The sequence below is a fragment of the Spea bombifrons genome, chromosome 12, assembly GCF_027358695.1.
Source record: "Spea bombifrons isolate aSpeBom1 chromosome 12, aSpeBom1.2.pri, whole genome shotgun sequence".
Taxonomy (NCBI): domain Eukaryota; kingdom Metazoa; phylum Chordata; class Amphibia; order Anura; family Pelobatidae; genus Spea; species Spea bombifrons.
The window spans coordinates 27,175,493-27,198,351 of NC_071098.1; the positions used below are offsets into that span (position 1 = coordinate 27,175,493).

The 22,859-nt window shown below is 39.3% G+C and overlaps 1 protein-coding gene across 3 annotated transcripts in view; it reads left to right on the forward strand.

Moving 5' to 3' along the window:
- TEAD2 (TEA domain transcription factor 2) overlaps positions 1-22,859 on the forward strand; it is a 45,774-nt gene that overhangs the window by 11,416 nt on the left and 11,499 nt on the right. For all 3 annotated transcript variants that reach the window (XM_053451401.1, XM_053451400.1, XM_053451402.1), the window contains 2 exons: positions 10,480-10,755; positions 21,824-21,888. In XM_053451401.1, coding sequence (XP_053307376.1) covers positions 10,554-10,755; positions 21,824-21,888 — 267 coding nt within the window. In that variant the 5' untranslated portion in view covers positions 10,480-10,553. The remainder of the gene's footprint in view (positions 1-10,479; positions 10,756-21,823; positions 21,889-22,859) is intronic.

Sequence of the window (22,859 nt, forward strand, 5' to 3'; positions counted from 1 at the left end):
GAGGGCGAAAGGAGCTAAAGGTCTAATGGTTAGGGAGATTTAACCCTTTCACTAAGTAGATGGAAGTACAAGCCCAGAAGAAGCGAAAATCCTAATGGTTAGGGATATTTAACCCTTTCACTTAGTAGATAGAAGTACAAGAGCCAAAGAAGCTAAAAGGCTAATGGTTAGAGAGTTTTAACCCTGGAAGTACACACTCCAAGAAGCTATTGGAAGATTTGGAGTCTTAAACCATAGGTTTTAATGTATGTGCTTATAGAAGTCTGTATATTTTTCCAAATAAGTATCTATATGATTTTATCTGGACATTAAGAATCTGCTTAACATCCCAGCCTTCTGTCTTCTTTGAGACTGCAGATCAAGTAGCAGTGATAAAGAGCCTGGGAGGGTAGGAAGTAGCCTTACTCAATGCTGATCTCTAAGTAAATAAATACCATTTAACGCCTGCCAGTGGATTCTTGGATTCAGCTTTTTCACAGTTTAGTAAATACCATCCAGTGACAGATATACCACTGATCTGTGAATTAATCCAGTTTTTTTTGTCACACTCAAATTCAGTGCTATTAGTAGGAATTCTTCCGTCACAAAAACCCAAAACAAAAAGCATTTAACATTTTTTTTTCTAAAAACCCCCAAAAATGCAATTTATGTGCATTTTATTTAATATCTGATTTGACAAAAGGTGTATGGTTCTTTTACACTTGTTGTAACTCAAACTGTGTAATATTAATTGCAACTGATATTTTATTTTTACGTTTAACAAATTGTTGATTTGATTTATTTATTAGGAATTTTTATTTAATATATTTTAATGATTTTTTTAAAAAAATATATATTTGTAATTTAAAAATAAGATGGAAATTAGCATATTGAAATGAGCAAACGGGGTGCTTTTAAACACAGCAAAGACTAATCCTTGGATGAGGGGGTAGAATACAGTGTCCCAATAGGGGGTAAGTTAGCAATGCTAATTTTTATTTGCTCTCAAAATAGTTCCGGGACAGGATCCTGTAAATTTCACTTTAGCCTTTTTTTTTTTTTTTTTTTTTTTTTTTTTTTTACCACCCAAGCTCAGTAATATCACATGTTTAACAGGTGAACTAGAAATTGTTAAATAACTTACTTTTTTTCACAAGAGCAACAAAAAAAAAATTATATATATATATATATATATATATATATATTATTGTTGAAGCATTTGTCAACACGCATTCTTGTAAGCATGGCCTTTAAAAAAAATAATAATAATAAAAAAAAATCTAGGCTTAAAAACAATAGTTGAACTGGAATCGGTTAATATTGACATATTTTGTCACCCAGGATTTTTTTTTTTTAAGTGTCTCAAAGTTTACCAAATCCTAAACTCTGATGAACGCCCGACATTTCGTCGACATTGCCAAGTGAAATATTTAACGTGTGAGCTCACCAGCGTAGCCTGTTTGCTCACCTTTCAGCATATAATTTATTCTTGAATCGGTGGCTGTGTTCCTGTTATTTCAAGAGACTCTGTCATTGAAAAATATTTAATCTTATTTGGCATGGAAGCGTGATGTGGTGCGATCTACTGTTTTGCTTTATTGAATTTTCACAAGAGTATTAAGTCTGAAATTAAATAATAAATCAATGGGTATATGGGAAAAACACAAAAAAAGTGATTCTGGTTTTAAGTGGGTTCATCAACACCAAGCTAATCGAGCAAGGAGTAGGCCTATTCTACTGGTTGCTATGGTGATATGAGCACTTTTTTGCTCTACGACTGCTTTCTATTTTGTTTTATTGGGGAAAAATCCTGAAAAAATACGGTAGAATCAGTGACTAATTCTGGGTACTGCAGATTTTTTTTCCTTTTTTTAAAAATTTTTTTTAAAAATATTTTTAAACTACCGTAAAGTAAAACTATGTCATGGAATTTAGCTACATAATTCCTTATGGTAACCCAAGGAACCCCAGAATTGTAAATGCTAAATTTCTCCAACTTGGTAAATAATAAATGCTTCTGAAAGAAAAAAAAATACAGAAAAAAAATTACATGGTAGACCCAATAACTGCAAATCACTGTATAATAGTAAGCTCAGGATTCCGCTAGAACTCCGACATTTTCCTATACTAAGTCCTCTTCGATTTATACTTTGGCTTTATAAGTACCATAAATGTCACCTAAAAGATGTGGCGATGTTAGAAAATTCACAACCAAAGGCCGAGGAACAGAAGCGAGACGGTCTAAACTCTGTATATATTTGGCATGGAAACTTTCTTGTTTATAACGTTCGACGTATCGGTGCAAAGAGGAGAGGAGGAAGTCAGCGAGTAAAGAATGAGAGAAAAATAAAGAAAAAAAAAATTTGGCAGGAAAGATGGGTCTGGGACCAAAGAACTGGAAAATTAGAGACAATTAGACAGTCGTCTGCGTCGGTGCTTCTCGTATGTGCGCATGAAGAATGAGATTAACCCTGCGATAGATTTGGACAAATTACACAAGGGTTTGTGGGCATATATAAAATAATTAAATAAATAAAGACACATACATATCTAAATATAATATAACAGGATAGAAGAAACTGTGCATCAGATAGCAACTTGGCGTTCCAGAAACAACAAAGAGTTTACAATCTAGAAACCTTGTGTTGTCTTGAATACACAAATGACACAATCTCATTATTTTTTTTCCTATTATCCTTTTTACCCCCAAACCTCCGCTCTCTTCCCAGACGTGTTGGTATAAATGGAGTTAGAGAGCGATTATCCCTGCTTACCTTTCTGCTGTGTAAACATCACATTTTTTTTATAAGCCTGGTAGTCTAGATACAAAGAATGACAATAGTATAACCATAAAAAGCATAGAAAAAAAAAATCCCTGTTCTCGCCCAGTGATTTTTACTGAACCCGGTATCATTTACTGAAACCGGTATCATAGGTCCCTTTTTAACATTTTGTGGTGACCTTACAAATGGATGGGGGGAGAGTCTGTAGAATTGCCCCCTCCATATGTATGTGACCCTTTTTCCCGCTCTTTGTAGGAGATATGTTCGGCCAAACACATGTTCCTTGCATGTGATATACATACCTCCAGCACATACCTAAAAAGCTCTCCTGTTGATTTCAATGGGAGCGATCTACTGCCACTGATTGGCTGCGTCAAGCAACCAATCAGGAGATAGAATTGTTGGCACCACAGATGAGTAGGGTAAGTACCTAATTTTTTAAAAAAACTTTAAAAGAACTCATATTAAAATATTTAATTAATTTACAGGATTATTTTTTTGTTTATTACAATTTTGTTTGTTACTTTGTAGAGAGTAATTTAGGTTTTTTTGCCAAAGGGGACACAAAATCCGTGTTTTCCCTCCCAGTTTTTGGATTAAAGCTGTACGTTTCAGACATCAGACTCGATTAATTGGAGTCCACGCTGAGAAACCCCCCCCAAAAAAGAAACGGCTGTTTAACGATAATACAATATGGGTAGTGTTAGGGGTCAATAGCAACAGGTGCCGTAAGCCATAAGCGTGGTGTCCTGACCAATTGGTCAACACATAGAAAAAAAAAAAGAATAAAGAAGAAACAAGTGTGTAGAAGATCTTTCCAAACCTCCCATATACAGCAGCGTTACTTCTAGAATAACTGCTTATCTCGTAGAATCTGGGTGATAATAGGGTTTATTGTAAAATAAAGTTTTCATCTTGGTTACTTTTAATCATTTTTAACTCTAATAAAATAATTCAATGGCTGCAAAGTTACTTTACGTGATTGAAATATCCGAAAAGAATGTCATTATCCGACGTGATGGGTCGCGGTTCCCTCCGACAGAGAACGTCCATAACTTTCTCCTTAGAAGGATAACTTAATGCATTCCTTATTATATAAAAGCTGTTTCTATTTGTGAAAATCACCCAATTCCACAAATCTTTAATTAAAATCGTACTTTTTATACTGTGGCCTAGATTTTTACTAAGTACCTGACAGCCACAAAGCCCCGTAGGATCTTAAATATAACCGCCATTAAAACCGGCCGAAAATTGTATATTGATCCATACATAGGCACTTTGTCCCCGGTCCATACGGGCCCGTAAAGTGTATCCAGCAGCAAAATAACGATGCCATTCCCTTAGGCTTAGTTACTGTTCTTTACAATATACCTAAAAAAAGTGTTCTTGTATAATTAACTTATGGAACGGAAACTGGTGCATACAGTGTCCTCCCCGTGGCCAACCATGTGAGTCTAATTCACTCCTGAAAGTACACATTGTTTATACTGTTAGCGCTCGAGGTCAATGATTTATTGGTGAAAGGACCACCTCTACACTCTTAACTAAAGCATTATTTTACTTTATTAACAAAAACTTGTCAAGTATAATATTCTCAAGCACAAACGTGGTTCTCCACCTAGTCCACCCCCTCCTCCGGTTTCCCCTGTCCTTGATGAGTTCCACCTTGTATCTTCTGCAATCTCCCCTACCATCTCCAGACCCCTCTGCTCCTCTCGCTTAGAGCAGCTGCCTCTTAAAAAGCAGATCCACCTGTTGTGAAGCTAAGATTGGCAAGCAGGAGGCCTGGCTTGTCAGGGTTGCTTGACAGGCTGCCCATGGTGTGGGGGGAAGGGAGACGAGAATGGAGGGCAGGGATGCAGATGGAGAACGTAAGGAGTGCAGAAGATCACGAGATACTTCCATTTAAGAATTCTGCAAACCAAGAGTAAAATCTAAAGTCTAAAAATGTCATTTAGGTTTTTTTTCTTGTTACGAGGATTGTACAAAAATTGCTTTCTTTTAACCTCCCCCTATTCCTTCCCCCCCCTTTCTAATGCTAAATGCTATCATGCTGAGAACAGACTCTCTCCAGCTGTCCACTGAACATGGAGAAACGCTGTCTGAAAACTAGTGAAAGGAGAAAACAAAACATAAAAAAGCAATTGACTTCCTTCCATTCCATCACTCATTGGACATACACATCAACAAACATTCTCAGTTTCCATACTTTGGTAATAGTTTGCCCCCATATTCAAATTAACGACCCACTGTAGGAGGATATTTGCATGTGGGACTGTATTACACAAAAGTTGCCCACCTCATCAGTTGTGATTTTAAACAGGGTCATCTATATATTCCTTCTCTAATTGTATTATATATTTTAATTTGTGACCTTTAGCCAAAGTCCCACATTTCTAAACCAAGAACGAGCCGTGGTACAAGTCAGATGTTTTGAATGTCTAACAGATCCCAATGATCCAGACCTCATTCCGGTCTTTTCTCCTTTCCTATTTCAGTGGCTAGGAATACGACCCCAGCCATAATTTGCCGATATTTCGCAAGAGACGCCGGCTTTTGTCACTAGTATCAAGTGTTTCAAGATGCCTCCTATGTAGAAAATGTTCTCCTGTGTGTGGAATCATTGGTGGAGAACCATGAAGGTTGTGTAATGCCTGATGCTCAGCTGACCCTGAGGAGAATCCCAGTAATGCTTTATCTCACGTGGTCAGTCCTTATGGTTTAATAAACAAGGATATCCTTGGTTGCTTAATGTACTCGGACGTGTCTACTTACACCGAGCAACAGCATTCCACCACTTGTACCTTGTATCGTCGCTTACATCCAGCGGTATAGGACAATAGACCTTGTGAAGGACCATCTGACCTTATGTACATTTATGAACTTCCACAAGTCTTACGAAAGTTGTTTCTTAATTCCATTGTAGTCAAAATAAATACGCAAATAGTAATGATAAAAAAAAGGTCCATTCAGTAAAAGTTGAGTGTTACATTTTCCTACAGGAAAAAGGAGTTGGGCTGATCAGCTAAGACAGGAACTTGAAGAACAATTGTGTTGTAATATGTTCTAATGGGGAGTTTTTTCGTTTTATTAATGATATATATTTTTTTTTAATTTTTTTTTTTAACCACGTAGGGAAATATCACGAGCTGAATTAAAATTCTACAGAAGCACTTTTTTATACATTTATAAATTAAATCTTTATTTTTATAACAGTCATTTTAAATCTTATATATCTTTGTTAATAATACTGAACCATGGAGGTCTTTGGTTACTCCTAACCAAAACTCCCTACCTAATTAGGCTTACTCAGCAAATTCTTAGCTTCGGAACGATGCAAAAATCCTACAGACGGTGGTATGTAAGTAAAGGTCTACATTCATTGAAGATTAAAAATAAGTCCTATACCATCCCAATTTCCTTTTCCTCCTGTAATTATCTGTTGTGCCGTTTTTTACGGCTTTTAAATGTGTATCTTAGCTCTCTTTTATAAGGGTGGTTGAGCCATAACCCCTGGCCGCGGGTCGGATGACAAGGGCTCATATCGCACCTGCTGCCACTTGGCAGGGTGACAGTTCTGCTCTCCGGAGGAGGTCGACCTGTCCTTGTATTCCCAGTTCTGCCCACCAACAATAAAAAAAGACAACTGGTTGGGGACATTGTTTGGGGAGGGAAATGTCACGGGCATTTATTTATTTCCTTGTCGAACGTTCTTATTCGGTGCTGTCCTTAGAGAGTACAAAAGAACAAACAAGGAAAAGACTTGTAATGAGTCACTACGATGTCTACCTTATGGTTGTAACTTTACGTGAACATAAACTATCAAGGCCGTACCCAGGCTGAAAATAAGTTTCACAGCTCTCCTATCTCTGTTTACTTCTTCTCTCAACCAATCAGCATCCAGATGGGTTAGGGGAACATAGCCAATCAAAAATACAAACAGTATTTTTCTGTCCTTCCTTATCTAAGTTGTAGAAAATAGGAAGCCGGACCTTTTTTGAGCTATAGTTGGGTTCAAGGTTTTTATGCCTGGTTATAAAAGAACCCTTCCTCGCAAGACGTCCCGATGAGCTACAGAGCTTCTCGACCGGCTGTAACCGACGAGTCCAGCTTCCTATTGGCTGGGGTGATGTAGCCAATAGGAGTTGTTCATCATTGCTCTGATTAAGCATTCCAGATCTTTAACTGTTCGTTCATGAAATATTCAGAAAGACCAATATATTCAAAGTTTACAAATTATGATTTATTCTAACATCGTTCCAAAACCAAATATATTGTAAACTTTAGATTTAAATCTAGGACAGGACGTCACGATGTTTACGAGCTGTAAGAATGAATTGAGGATTACGCAGACGTCTTAATATATTTTATTAGAATATGTCACGAGTGATTCAATATTGTGAACTGAACTACGCAAAAGGTTTATCCCCTGTAAAGTTAACAGATCCTCTTTAATTATTATACTCTTTTTTTTAATTCTACTTACATCATAGATGAAAAATATCCCAGTGGGGGGACAAAAACAAATCCTAGTGAATTTTTACCCCGTAACTTTAAGGTAAACATGTCACTTTCCCCCCCAGATCCTACATTCTGCAGTTCTGCCCAATATATATACCCATGTAATAAAATTTGGAGATTAAAATTATTATTATTAATATTATTATTGTTCATCATATGAAGTAAGTCATATATTTGTATTAGAGCTTATTGTTCTAGCAATAAGTACTGTAATCGTGCAAATATCTGCAAAAAAAACCCCCAAAACATGGGGTTCTGGGGTAATCTTGGTCATCGTTAGCCAAGCTGTCAAGCTAGTGTCCAAAATGGTGGTCCTTTTGGAAGGGGCACTTATCTCTTGTCTAGAAAGTGCCTGAAGGCAAGTTTTTAGAAGCCTGGTGGGGGATTAGGGTGGCACTTAATCCTTTAATTTCTTTTTTTAATCTTTTTGCTTGTTTAAACATGCTTCCAGGTCAGGGCTGGCCAGCATTTAAAAAAAAAAAAATCACTTGTATTAATTCTTGTCAACAAAGACAAGCATCATACCGGTATTAAGCAACAGATCCCTAATACAACAAAGAAATAAATATTATAATTAATAAATATATCAATTTACTACAAAGTGATGCAATCACATAGTAACCAGTTGAATGTTCCTTGCAGATCTCTCCACTGCTTTTACTTTGCACCAGATGTGCGTTTCATACACAACCTCCATTGTGTTTGTGTATAGATGGCGTTTCTGATACCAGGTTGTCTCCTTAGCACTAGCTGAAGAGCCATTAAGCTTCCAGGATCTGCTTAGTGTTAAACGTCAAGTCATGACAACGTGCGGGGAGGAGGAACGGGGCTGTCAGAAGGTTATAGACTACTTTATCTCGGCCAGTGTGTTCCCTGGTAATAATATTCAGGTTGCTGTGCAAGGTCTGAGCATGTAGGCCAGAGAGCACCTCAACAGCAGAATATTTTCACAAGTATTCAGAATTTCTCACTTATGTGCAATCAAATGTCTGCTCGTATATAACTATATGTCTTCATATTCTGACTAGGCCAGGGGTGGCTATATTGTGTGTCTTCTTCCCTTTAATTAAATCCCCTAGGTAGCCAAGAAGCTCTGTTGAACTATACATCTAATAATAAATTCCAAGGGATCAGGGCAGGTCCTATGGTTTCTAGCACCCTAGGTGATCCATGTCACTGGCGCCCCACTCCGGCGTGCACTTCCCTGCTAAATGTCGAGAAGAACAAGTAGATGCCTCCACCAGCTTAGAGCAGCAACCTGGGTCGCCTGTAAGGTAGGGTTGGCCCAGGCAGGGAGATGTATTGGAGCAAACGGCTGGCTAACCCTGTATTTTACATCTGGGATTATATACAAGAGGCTACCATGGTGCAATTAAGGGGTGCGACCATCATTGACACCAATGGAATGGCCCTGCTTACTGCTCCATTGTGCATTAGATTTACCCAAAAGTACTAACTACAGCCACCCAAAAATAATCACTGTCAGCAAAATGGTCCAATTCATAATAAACTGTTGAGGATTAACCTTTTCTTGGGTCCTGGGGTGATTAAGATTAACACACACAAACGCTTAACTATATTTGCCAAACAGCCCAGGGATTCTCATAAAAGAGAAGTTAAAAATTAACGTCTCAAGTGCACAGCGTTGCTAGATTAGCGGGCTGTAAATGAACTTGCAGACAATTTGCAGACTCTGTTGCAATTTTATCCCGGCCGTCATAAACCCAAAGCGCTCGTATATTATATAACAGGGCAAACGCCAACATTTCTTTTGTGTAAAACCGCCGCGACGGAGAAGCTTCAAAAGAAATAACTGGGGGGAAAAATAACAAAACGGTGTTATTTATTATAGGTCTTTTGCCATGGGGCGAAAAAAAGCTATTTTATTTTCATTATGTGATCAGTTAAAGAAATTGAATTAAATTTTAAATTGAGTTTAGATGGAGAAATATTTTGTATCTAATTTTTTATAATCTCACATGAAACAAAAGAGTTTTGTTGCGGCTTTTGGTAGAAATCGAATTGATTTTACATTTATGGGTTATAATCTTTGGGGAATTATACATTAAATTGAGAAATCTTACAATTCTAGCAGGGTTTATTGACTCCTGAATCACGTTTAGGACCCTGCATGAGACCATGAGTTTTATTATATATAAACATCAATGCATAGTTGACAACGAGTGCTCTTGGAATTCAAGGGCTTTCTATGGTCAACCAGAGTCTTACATCTTAAAGGCCAGAAGGTCTATTTTCTGGAACCTCAAATATATACGCCGTGTGATTTTTGAGCTTTAATGCAAAAATGAAGAAATAGCCATACAATGTAAGCTGTGTTTGTAGAAGACATAACACAGAAGGCCTCTGATGAGTTTACTTTTGCCCTGTACAAAGAGAAATCACATGGCGTCATTATCTCCTGACCATTTGTTGAGCAAACACTTCTCCTGCTTGCCATTTGGCTCTGCTGGTTGCACTTCTACATCATATATCACCACATCTGTGCTTTATCTCCTGTGATCTGGGTGGCATATGGGACACAAGCTCATGTACAAGTGTCCCTCACCTGTAATAGGTCATTCGGGTTGGCTTCTAAAATTTACAGAAGATTGTGAACCAACGTGCTCAACGTCTATATGTGCAAGCAGGAGAAACCCTAATTCTGTGCCTTAGGGTCCTGTGGAAGAATAGGGAATTGGCCACCAGAAACCATTAGTGAGCTTCATGGTTGGTAGTTAAATCTATATCTAGATGCCTTCATAGAAGACTCGCTGGAATGGTCAAAACTTAAATTAATAAAGTTGACTTGATAGGCCTGATTTTTTTAAAGTGTTCTACAGAACCCAAAATGTTTCAACAGGGTGACCAAAAGCCTCATTTAATTCTGGGGGAAGAAGCTTGGATTTAACAGAGGTGTTTTTTAAAAAAATGGTATCTAAGGTTCCTCTAGGAATGCAAATAATTGTGTTTTAACCCCTTAATGACAAAGCCCGTACATATACGGGCTCAAAATGCATTGTTTTCAATGGGTTTAGGGACCGCCTATTGTCCTTAAGGGGTTAAACATAAAACTAATTGAAATAGCATTCCCTCTTTTTTAAAGCTTGACTGCTCCCTGCTTATGATTTAAGTGATTTGAGACACATTTTGGTCGTGTGGCATTTCTCACCTAGAAGGTCTTTATTATGTTTTTTAGCGTTTGCTGAATCTGCCTCCGCTGGCTGAGGCTTGGAGGAGCCTCTCCTTTCCCTCCTGCGCTCTCCACGCGACATGGATCCCAATGGATGGAGCGAGGCTGGCAGCCCGGCAGAAAGCACGGGAGACCTCGGCGACTCCATGGAGAAGAGTTTGGACAACGACGCAGAAGGTGTATGGAGCCCAGACATAGAGCAGAGCTTCCAGGAAGCCTTGGCTATCTACCCGCCATGCGGCCGGCGCAAAATCATCTTATCAGATGAAGGCAAGATGTATGGTGAGTCACCCGATATTTAAAAAATATTACACAGATACATGGAAAGTCTACAAAACTGTACATTTTCCATCATAACATTAGGTCCATGATGCAGTCGGACCCCTTGCACGTCATATTTAAAGTCTATAACTGTATTAAAATTACAGAAAGATTAACTTTAGGGTTTTCACAATAGTTTTCTAACATTTTTTTGTTTGGCGTTGTCCTGCCACCATGAGAAATAATAGTGATCTTGTATTGGTTGTTCACAAGAATCCAATCAGAACAGAGCGGTCACTAGAAGTCAACGGTTGACCATCGTCGGCTGAAAACGTAGACTTCCTGGAGTAGTAATTATGGATTCTATATAAAACACAGTATTCGTATTTGGTTTTTGAGAGGAAGCAGAAGCAGTAAATCACTGCACAATATGAAAGGTGAAGCTGGTCCATGTGACCGTCAAGTTCAGAGGCTTGGGGTAAAATCCTTCAAGCACCAAGGTATGCGTTGGTGACGCAACTAAGCCACGATTGACCAATACTCAGTTGGGTGTCTTGGGGTTGATAGGACCTGAGGCTTTCCACCTGTCACATCAGTGATAGATACCTCCTTAGGGCAAATTCACCTGTACTTCTAGAACAAACATGGAATGCAGGTTTTCGAACGTTCTAAGGCAATCAATGGCCCTTGACTTCGTTTCGTTCCCCCCTCCTTTTGGGTTTTTTCGTTGAGACAATATTCTGTTTATTCAGCGATGGTTGAAGTTTTTTGGAGGGAGGGAGGGAGCTGTAAAGCGCTGCGGAAAAAATATAATTTTTTATATTTTAAATATAATGTGATATAGTTTAGCTGGAAATAGTTATAAAATAATAATAATTTTATATAAAAATATAGTTTCAAACAGGATGTGTTGATCATATTGGATTTAAGAATGTTTTAAAAAATAAAAATAAAATAATAATAGTAATAATAATAATAATAATATATAAACGCTATAGTAGTATAGATATTATTTTTATCATTATTTATTATTAATATTAATAATAAAAGTTTGCCTTGGTTCTTACCACTTCTTAATCTGTGCTGTTATTTCTTAAAATAATAATAAAAAAAAAATATTCTTTAAAAAAAAAAGCCTTTTGAGGCATTAAATTACCGTAAATAAGGGATATTATCATAGTAGGAGGTCGTTCATGAAGAATGGAAATACTCAAACGTTAATCAGTCAGGAGCCATATGCCTATGCCATGTATGTTCAAATTTCCTTACTCTATTAGCCTCTGTCTCCTCTGCTGGGAGGCTGTTCCACGTATATACAACCCTCTCAGTAAAGGTAAAATATACAATCATATACAATTGTGTTCTGAGACAATGCACATCGCTGCGGAATATGATGGCGCTATATAAAACAATAAATATTTAAAAGCCCACCGACCCCCGGTCGCCGTCAGCCCTACCGCCTGCTTCACGAATGACAATACGCACCCCTCTCTCCCCACCAGGAAATCTCTCTCTTTCCTCTCCTCCCTCTCTCTTTCTTACTTGCTTTTATTGTTACGATGGCAACATGTTGGTTTTTTTTTTGTTTGTTTTATTTTTTTTGCATTTTTGTTTTCTTTTTTCTCCTTTTTCTATCGAAAGCCCGAAGCCGGGACTCGTATCCGAACGTAAACACTGTTTCGAATTGTTGCCAGCCGTCTCGATTGTTACCTCCTTTCCCTTTTGAGAAAAATCTTATCTGCCCCGACTCAGCTCCACTGAGAGTTTATTTACAAAAGGGAGCGTATGATATGAGTGGCATGTTGGACTACCGCTCCCATCATCCATTTTTGTACCCGGATGTGCGTGATAGGAGTTCGCCGAAGCTGAATCCGCAGGTTTTTGCGGCTTACTCCCTTACCCCTCCTCTATCGTAGCCTGGCCTCTGACTGCCCCCCACCTGGCATTCTAGTACCCTGCGCCGGGGCAGCTGTTTGTTGGTGTCTGGCTGGGAGAGGCCTGCCTGGAGTTTGCTTTTCTTGCCTAATACCCTCTTAGTCTCTCTCCTCCCTCTCTCTCCTCCCACCCTTCCGCTCCCTCTCTCCCTGCCTTTCTAGGGGGTCCATGATTCCAGTAAATCAAGCCTCTGCAAGGTCACATGGAAAGAAGACACCAGCAGGAGGGAGAAGGGAGGAGGAGGAGGGGGAGCGGGACTGCGGGGAGGGGGAGCGGGACTGCGGGAGGGGAGGGTGGAGAGAGAGAGGGGAAGGGGGTAGATGAAATCTGATCCAGGTCTCTGCCTGGCAGGACAAGCTTCAGTGTGTTCGAGGGTTAGACCTGGTCTATTACAAGACAGCTCAGTAAAGGAACACGTCTTTAACCTTTTGTGTGCCTGGCCGGCCCGCAGCACATCCTCGCACTACGTTACTCTTAACCATATAGTGCCTGCAGATTCCGTAGCGCTGCTAAATAGTCAGAAATGACCAATGAAAATGGCGATATCAGTAACACACGGTAGAACATACAGGCTTACAGTCCTTAACTCTTTGGGTGCCGGGGCTGCTTTCCTTACAGTACATGTTTGTGTTTATTAAAGCCTAACCCCTTAGTTACAAAAGGCGCACATGCTTCGTGAAATGAACGGGTTAAAATTTATCCGGCGCAGATTTGGCTTATAAAATGCCAGCCCTAAGCGGTTTTAAAGGGTCCTCCGTCTCCATTTAAAGTTCGCTACCATTGGACGAAGTTTATGATGCCGGGTTTGTACTTTGCTACAGTATACGCTGCCCCTTGGTGTATATCCTCTCATATGCCTTCTATTTGTGTGTCATATATATATATATATATACGATATATGTAAGGATAACCGGCGCAATGGCAGACTGCTGTAATCATTACAAGATCTAGACGGCGCTCGTAGGAGCTTACAGTCTATGTAGAGTCTACGCAGCAGTTCGGATGACAGCTGTACGTTCTCCTGGATCACATTCAGCGGCCATATCTTTGTTCGTTATTATGCTGCGAGAACACAGAAACATCGAATTTGACAGCAAATCACACCCGTTCGGCCTATTTGGACCCACGTCTATCCCACGCATGTTCCAATTCCCTCGCTGTATCAACCTCTACCACTTCTGCAGGGAGGCTGTTCCACTTACCTACGACCCTCTCAGTTAAATTAAAAAAAGAGCATTCCGTTGTACCAGAATCATACTTTATTACCCCCTCTATTTGTAAATTTGTAAACCAGCAAATTTGCATAAATAGGATGAAGCGCGGTGATTAACCCGTAGGTTTGGGAGAGAAAAAATTAACGTTTTATGTAGTCAGTCATAATTATAATTAATATAATAATGGCGCTATATAAAATAATAAATAATAAAAATATAAGTATTTATCCTAGGTAAAGTCCTATGGTTCTAGTAACCCAAAATTGTTTTTGTTTAAGGCAGCTAAATAAAAACATTTTATCATTTATTATGTATTATTTATCATTAGTTATTATTTATTAACTATATATATATATATATTAATTTATATTTAATATTTATTATATAAATTATTAGATGTATAATATTAAAGCGCAGGGGTTTTCTCTCTGCTAGCCGGTGGGGTATTTAGGAAGAATTTTACGGTGGCTGCCCCCGCCCCCCCTCCTCGGGGTCACAAGCTTGGATTAGGACATGTGACGACGGTGAGGTCTTCATCCAACGATCCCTTCATTCGGAGATCAATACATTTCCCGAATGCCCTTCCAGAGCCGGCTCGCCCCGTCGCAGATTGCAGGAATTCCTGCATAGCCGGCCGCATTTGCTTCAGATTCGCGGAATTGCTTTGGAGTGAGAGACACATGTGGCTTCCAGATGGGCGCTCGCTCGCTCGCTCGCTGGGGCTGCATGCGGGAAGGATGGGAGATGGATGGGGACAGGGTGCACATGTATAGCATGTATCGTATGGCAAGGTCACAGATGGGTCCGTGTGGCTTTGGGATGACCTTGAGAAATCGTTGAACATCATCATACTTAATGGTTCCGGACGCCGTATGGACGTTCCATCAAATGAGCCAACAAAGGACCCCCAGACCTACAGAATAGGAATATATATATATATATATATAGAAATGATAAATACGCCTCGTTTTTAGTTAGTTTGCTGGAAGTTTATTTTATTTGAAGCATTTTCTCTAAAATGCTCATTTATTTCACTTTTTTTTAGCCAGAAACAGTAACTTTTACTTATTTTGAACTTCTCTGATGAAATATTTGATATACTTGAGTTTTTCCGCACATCACACCGTGATATCCATAACGTATCATCTTTAACGCTTGGTGTGTCCTTTATTCTTCTCCACCTCCTTAGGTTCTTTTATTTCTAGTCATGGCCACACCAACCAACACGGATGCCCCCCGTTCAGACACCTGAAATATTTTGGGGGGGATGTTATATACAGGAGCAGGTCTAGGGTTTCTAGAAGCACTTGAGAAAACCTAGTGTCCCCCCCTTACCCCGACCAGCTCAGCAGGTACCTGGGATGGTGATATGGTGGACCTGGCCAATGTTCTATCGAGGAGCATTGTAATAAGTACAGTCTCGGGGCTGTAGTAAAGTATTCATATAACGTTTCACATTCTTGGACCCACTTTTCCTTGCCGTTCCCACATCCTCTTTCTCTCTTCAGACGATTCTCCTTAGCCAGAGGCTCGTGTGATCTGGCAGTGAGCTCGATCGTCTGGCTGCACAAAGTGTGCAATCAAGTTCTACTTGTAACGCAGAAGTATGTTTACGCTGTTCCCGGGGTGTTCTGTGATCTCAAATCATCGGTGGTTTTGGTTCATTTTGGAGAATTTTGAGTAGCCGCGCCGGTGTAAAGAGGAATCTTTACCGAGGGTATTTAGACGGTTCTAAAGATACCCTTTCTTCTATCGCTAACCCCCCCCCTCCGCCTTCCTGGACAGCTGTCCTTCATGTTCTCTCCAACCTCTACCTCTGAGTAACTGTAATCGAATACGTTTGACTTCGCTCAGCTGTTTTCAGATATAATTCCCTATTCTGCTATATTTCGGGGGATAGAAGCAAAATCAAGCCAAAGGCCTGTATTAAAGGTAACGTTCCACCTCTTGAACGTAACAGTCTTTAATATTGGAGAATAACCGCGTTGGACTAAACCGCCTAACGTTCCTCCTTTAAACGAAAAATGCTGTTTGGTGTCCCAGACCCTTCCCAGAAATAATGATTGAATCATGTAAAGTATTTTCGTCGGGGATACTTTATTGTCGAGCGAAAAGGAAAAATGTACAGTAATAAACATGTGGTTTTTAGGGTAATATTTAGAGTATAGCTAGGGGTGCAATCTTTACACAATAATCACACAATCTAAAATGTTTAATGGCTCACATCCCTGGGGTTGGATTGACTAACCTGACTGTGGCCCCCGTCTAGACTTTCACACCTGCATCCCCTCTTAAGAGTCTAGAGGCACTTTTTTTTTTTTTTTCTCAATCAATCTTAAGTTACTTATGTATGTAAAGTAAACAGTTCTTCAGTCCTGCCATGGGGATTTTTTTTCATTTTTTTTCTTATCAATTTTATACTTTTGTTCTTTGCTTTGTTTTCATGATTTATTTTTTTAAGAATTTTTTTTTTTTTTAGAATTTTCTTTTTAATCATTTTTTTTAAATAAATGGAAAAAAAATTAAGAATGTTTTTTTTTTTCTTTCCCTCCCCTCGTTCATGGTCACATGTCGGTAAAGCCTCGGTGAACATTCTAGACACACCCTGGAACTGGCAGGTGCTGCCTTCAAACTGTTAAGCCCATGAATGCACAAGCAGTGACCTTTGACCTTCGAAGCAGCTGTCGGGCCTCACTGTAGTTTCCTTTTAACACCAAGGCATGCCTCTTCCCTTGGATTTCGCTCTTTCCCTCCTGAGATGCTGTATCTCTAACCCCCTTTCTTTTTTTTTCTCCCCTCCCTCCTACTCCCTCTAACAACTGTCTTATTTAACAGATTTTCTTCCCAACAGAGAGAGAGTCGGGCCTTAAAGGGACAGCAAACCTCCTATCAGATAAACTTAATATACCGGCAGTGTCCGTGCTCATGGATTCTAATTCACTATTTTATTTTTCAAATAAATAAAAACATTTTTTACCATAATATTAAGGCAACAAAAAGTTTATTGACGTATTTTTTAAGCTTACATTCTTAAAAAAAAATAATAAAAAAATTAAAATAATTAAAAAAAATAATTAAAAAACATATATAAATTAAAAATGGCACTGACAAGTTTAAATAGATGGTTTGTATTTAATGTCACTTTAAATTTCTTCACACCTGCACATCTAAAAATCATGATTGTTAAATCCTAATAAAAAGAGGCACTTTGCGTGGAATAATCCAAAAGTGTCTGACATCAGCAACTCCCCGGCTTTTGTTTAAGTGTAATATTATGTAGACGTTGCCAGGATGAGAGAGAAAAAAAAATAAACTTGCACAGACTTGCTGAATGCATAATTTCTGAGACCGAGGTTCATTGGTCATAGGATCCAGGTCACGAGGTGTGGCCGTTCTTTGTTTCAGGCCACTTTTACAATAAGACGAGGGCAAAATATCCAGGTGATCCAAGGCTTTAAAGGAGCAGTCACTTTATTTAACAGAGAACTGCTCCTTTAACGCAGTTGGGTCTATTCACTAAAGGGGGAGTTGACAGGAGAGTTAAGTTTTCAACTCCTTGACTTCACAATGTGTTAAGAAGGCCCGTCTCCACTAAGCTTCTACTGCTGGAAGAGTTCCGCGGGCCCTGTATAATGTATAGTTAAACCGAGGGTGTTTTTCACACATTTAATTACACATTATACAGGGCCCATTCAGCTCTTCTTGCTGGAGAAACATGTTAGTCTTGCCCCTTAATGAATAGTGAAGTCAAGGAGTTGAAACCACAGCTCGGCTACAAACACTCCTTTTTTTTAACAATCTTCCCTATAAATCAGAAAGGATCGACCTTGACAACTTTTGTCTACCTGAGGGGGCCAAGCTGGCCCTGCATAGTGCATGGTTCAATCAGAAATGTGACTTTCTATTATTCCCGCTGATGTCTTAGAAGGCGCCACCTCGGGGGACCTCAGTGACAACGACCCTCCTACAGGTTCCCTCCTTAGTTAATCAACCCCCATGAAAAATATTCCAAACCTGGTTAAAACACGTTTTCTTTGCAAAGGTACATTCTGTTGACTTAAGCGGCTTAGGGTTTGACTGAGCTACAAAAGGGTTAAGATTAACACACAGAAGACAGGGCTGACAGTATCAGTGGCAGATATGAATCATGCTCGTAACTTTATTTTTTTAAGACTGGGGGGGGTGGTGGTAAAACCCGATGTGTTAGTGTGGTGTTAGCGTGCGTGTGTGCGCGCGTATGCGTGCATCGACACGTCTGGCTAACTGTTAGTCTGTGATTCCGGCTGTGCCGTTGTGAGCAAACGTAAGCGTTAATAAGCGCAACAAAAAAAAAAAAAAAGAAAATTAATAATAAAATACCAGCTTTCTCCCCGGATAAATACCGCGCCTGTTAAAGCGCTGGACAGGTGTCTTCTCCTACCACCTGCCCAAATCTTGATGGACATCGAGCATCAGGCCCAGGAAGCTGTTCTTTGACATTTGCTTGGGGCATAGTAAAGCTATTATTCAAAAGAGAAACGAGGGAAACATTTAAACCCAACCTGTTTACTTTGAGCTAAGGCAGAGAGAATAGTTAGCTCTTCACGGTCTATTAACTTCTGAACAGAAGAGTTAACCCTTTAAGGGCATCAGCGCAACACTCTCATTCCACGCTTCTGGGGTTAGACGGAATGATTCCACACGCCGTAAACTTTGTTAGAGTTTAAAATCTCTTTCTCTAGAGAAAGTTATTGTGTTTGTCCTTGATAATGTGTGGTTTATATAAAGATACATTTTTTTTTTAAATTAAATGAAGATTTCTACCCCAACTTTATGAAAGATAGTTCTAAATAGATTATAGCACACAGAGGTCTTTGAGTTCTGTGCACCTCACCCTATGTTACATGGTTATCATAAGGGGAAATATTTAACAAATGTATAAATATATATATATATTATTATTTATTTTATTTTTTATTTTAAATTTAAAAATAAGGTAGTCATGCCTGGGTTAATATTCGCATCAACAGAGAGCGAGAATACGTTATGTTAGTAAATCTCCCTTGGTTTTATCATGTTCATTTTTTTATTATTTGTTTATTTTTGTTATTTTGTTTCCTTCTCTACCGGTGCAATGGTTTATATCTGGACCTCCTGCTTTTATATAAGGAACTTCATATTGAGCCGTTGCCTTTTGATGGTGGATCCAGTCTTTTCTGTTCTTGTAACAAAGCAATACAGTAAATACATTTTCTTTGTTCATAGGAGCGTCCATTTTTTTTATGGTGACTCACAGTGACAACCGAATGCTTGTAATGAGTGCCCTCCTGAAAACTATGGCTTGTTATTCTGAGTTAAGTCACCTGTATTCAAGCAGAGGTTTTGGCTGTGAAGAAACTACCAGATATCATTAGGTCTGAGAAGCTCCGGAATGTGTGACCCTGAGAATCTGTCCATTTCCTACGAGGTTGGGGTAAAGTCCCTTATTGCGCCCAAGTATCGGATCTAGACATCGGTATGGCTGGAGTGCCAAGGGAGTTGCAGTAGACTAAATCTATTTAAATATTCTAAATAAGATTCCCTAACAGCTTAAACCGTTTAGTCTCCCTGTGTCCTGGAATATATGAACTTGGAGCCTGGTCGTCTAAGTGGGATGCTTAACTTTTTTGGGGGTACATTTTAAGCTGCGTTCTCCTTTGGCATCGAAATAGGTTAATGAAGCCGCGGTCACGCATGGATTACCCTGCTGCTGATTGTAGATCTGGCATCTTGCAGCTCCACCGGCGGCTTGCTTATTCCTATATTTGGTCACTGACGTGCTGCGACTTGTTCCTTTCAGGGGGATGTTTGCCCCGCAGCCTTTTTTTTTTTTTCTTCTGGTGCAGCGGGAGGCAGGCTGGGTAAGGGTGGGGGTGAGACAGATGTACTTTTTAAAGAGTGGCCAAATAGTTGAATCGGAAGGCAGAGTCCAGCTGCTACGGTATGGTCCTGTTTTGTAGGCAGGTCTTATTTACTCAAGATTCCGAGTTCCCTCCAGATTCTAGAGATGAAAGAATGTGTCCATAGTTCTAAACAATCTACATTCTCCTTCTGCTGCTTTTTCTTTGGTTCATTAAAAAGAAATAATACGTTTCTGGTCTGTTACCGTTTCGATACAACGTTTTCTGGATAGCAGCTTACAAGGCGAGAAGTATCGGAACAGATGAGAAGGTTACACGCGGTAAAAGGAGAATAAACTCTCAAAGCCGAACTAAGAGAAGGACTCAACCACGCTGCTGCTGTTGGGAGTTCTTGAGGTCCGAACGTGTTGAGATCTCTTTCTTACAATCTGTCAGTTTGTGGAGTAGGTTAAACCAGAAGTTAGTTGAGGTTGTAAGCTCACAAGAGCTGGGCTCTCTTTTCTTCTATACCCCTATTAAAGTAACCACTAGGAAAGTACAGACTAGGAGGCCGAATGGGTCTGATCTGCTCTTGAAAATATACCGGTAATAGTAAAATTTGGAACACTGGTAGCCTCATGAGGGGTTGAGCCAACATGAAGAGTTAATTTAGCCCTTCGTCGGAAAAATGACTGTCCGCCAGGTTCCTTCTCCACATTCTGGGCCAACTCTTCCTTTGGAGGACAAGAGCTGGTAGGGGCTCTGCTCAGGATACGAAGGGTTTCAGACGAGAGTGTTGAGGATCAGGCACAAAAAAAAGCTTGTTTCTGTACAATATGGAATCTTAGTTCTTTTGAATTCTTATTTGAAAAAAATACCAGTTACAGGTTTATCTGCTGGCAAAAAAAATATATTTTTTTCCTCCTAAACGTGGTTTCTAAAGTTTCACACAAAAAAGCCCCTAGGTGCAGCTCTCTCCACCCTTTCTGCCCGTAGCTTAAGGCTCCCTGCCACATAACAATAGATAACACAGTCCTACCTTCCCCAAGGCTTAGGAGGGAAGGTGTTTTCAAAATACACAACTTAACTGACCCCAACAATTGAACTCTTGCGGAAAAAAAAGGCAGTAAGTGCCTCCTGCATTAACTTAACAAACAGAACAAAAGAGAATGGGTTTGTTTGGAGAGAAACAGCCCCCCCCCCCCTCATTTAGTCTCCTCAAATCCCCGAGGGTCCTGCAACATCAAACATTGGTTTGTATGTTCCTGGCATGGCAGAATCAGCAGTTCATCCAGATGCCAATTAACATCGCCGAAGAAGCGTGTTGTTCCAAAACAGACTCTCAAAGAAAATAGACCATTAGCGAAAATGGCAATCCAGATAATGGACGTTTTTAGAAGTCATGACTTACACAAAAGCACAAAAGCACACACTTCTTTTAAGGTTCTAATAAATGTTTGGGGTTAACTATATCATGACTTGTGTGGGTTGAAAAAAGGGTATATATTATTTATATACAGTGAATATCTGGATTCGGTTAACAGGGCAACATCTGTTCGGTTACATTAATCTGACGTTAGGCCCCATGCCTGCTTTGAGTGGAAAAGGTTATATATATAACAGGACTATATAGCATTTCTCCGTGTGTTTTTTTTTATCCTAAAAAAATACTTTGGAGGTAAAATGAATTCTCTGAAGTCTCTGGTGGAATTTTGTATATATATATATCATATAAAAAAATATATAATATAAAATATTGACCTATGGCACAGGCTGGTGAACACAAAAAAGCTTGTGACCCTGGAGTCAGACCCTAATGAGCTTCTGGGAAAGAAAATAAAACTTTATACAATTCATACATAATTATACAATTAATTCATACATAATTATACAATTGTCGTTATTGAAAGAAACTTTGTTTTTGGTGTGATGAAGGTTTCTGGTAGCAGGACAAGCTTTTGTTAAAAATATAGTTTTCTTATAAATTGACCTTTTTTTTAATTTATTATTTTCTTTTTGTCTCAGACATAACTCCTCATTCACAGTTTTCATATTATATATGTTGTCATTTTTAATTCCCAGGTCGGAACGAGTTGATTGCCAGATACATAAAACTTCGGACAGGGAAGACGCGCACAAGAAAACAAGTGAGTAAAGACAATGAATACATCAACTCGTAGAAGTCATACCAGGTGGGGTTCAGGAGTTATTTGGGGTTACCTTCTCGCTCTGTGGAACGAAGACCTATTTTAAACACATTATCGCTCACAAGTTCTATGGATTCCATGTAACCTACCAACAAAGGCAGTGTCTGGCGTCAGAAGGGGTCAAGCCTTACATCGGGTTATCTCCGAACCTTGTGATGCAGCCAAAATGTTCCAAACCACGTTGTGTTCAATAGATCCAACACAGAATAACCATTTAAGGACCACTCTAGCCATATATAAACTTGTATCCCCTACCCAGGCTTGATGTTCCCTACCACAGTTCAGTATTATAAGGCTTAATTAGTTTATCTAGGAGTCAGAATAACGTATCTATATCTCATTACCTTTGAATCCCCTCGCCTTGCAAAGATGACTCTCTTTGCATCACAATATTTACTTAGAACGAGAGGTTGCCCCATTCGCCGTCATCTCATTTACACCACCGTGTAAGAACCCTCTCCTTATCCTGGTAAAGAAAGTGGCTTTAGACAAACCCATATAATAATAATAAAGCGGTAACTCAAATGACGTGCTGTGTTGAGGTATCCCTTATTTGCATGGAGCTGACTCATAACGCGTTCTACTGAGTTACATGTTTCTATTTACCAAGTGTTTTAATGTCCTCATTTATATCCTGATAGCAACCAACAAAGAGCGATTGTCTAGTTTCCCCACAGAATACTTTATATAAGGTTCCTAACATTTCATCTGCATATCTAAGAGCAATTACCATTAATTTTTCATTGAGAAGGAACTGTCTAGTACTCTCCTTCCACCACCCCTTGACATCATGGTCATTCACCCAAGAGGCCACCGTGTGTATGTATTTCCTACACTTGTATTGGGTTCTACTGTTGACCACAAATGGTCCTCAACATGTAGATATCATATAAGCTGTTTCACCAAGATAA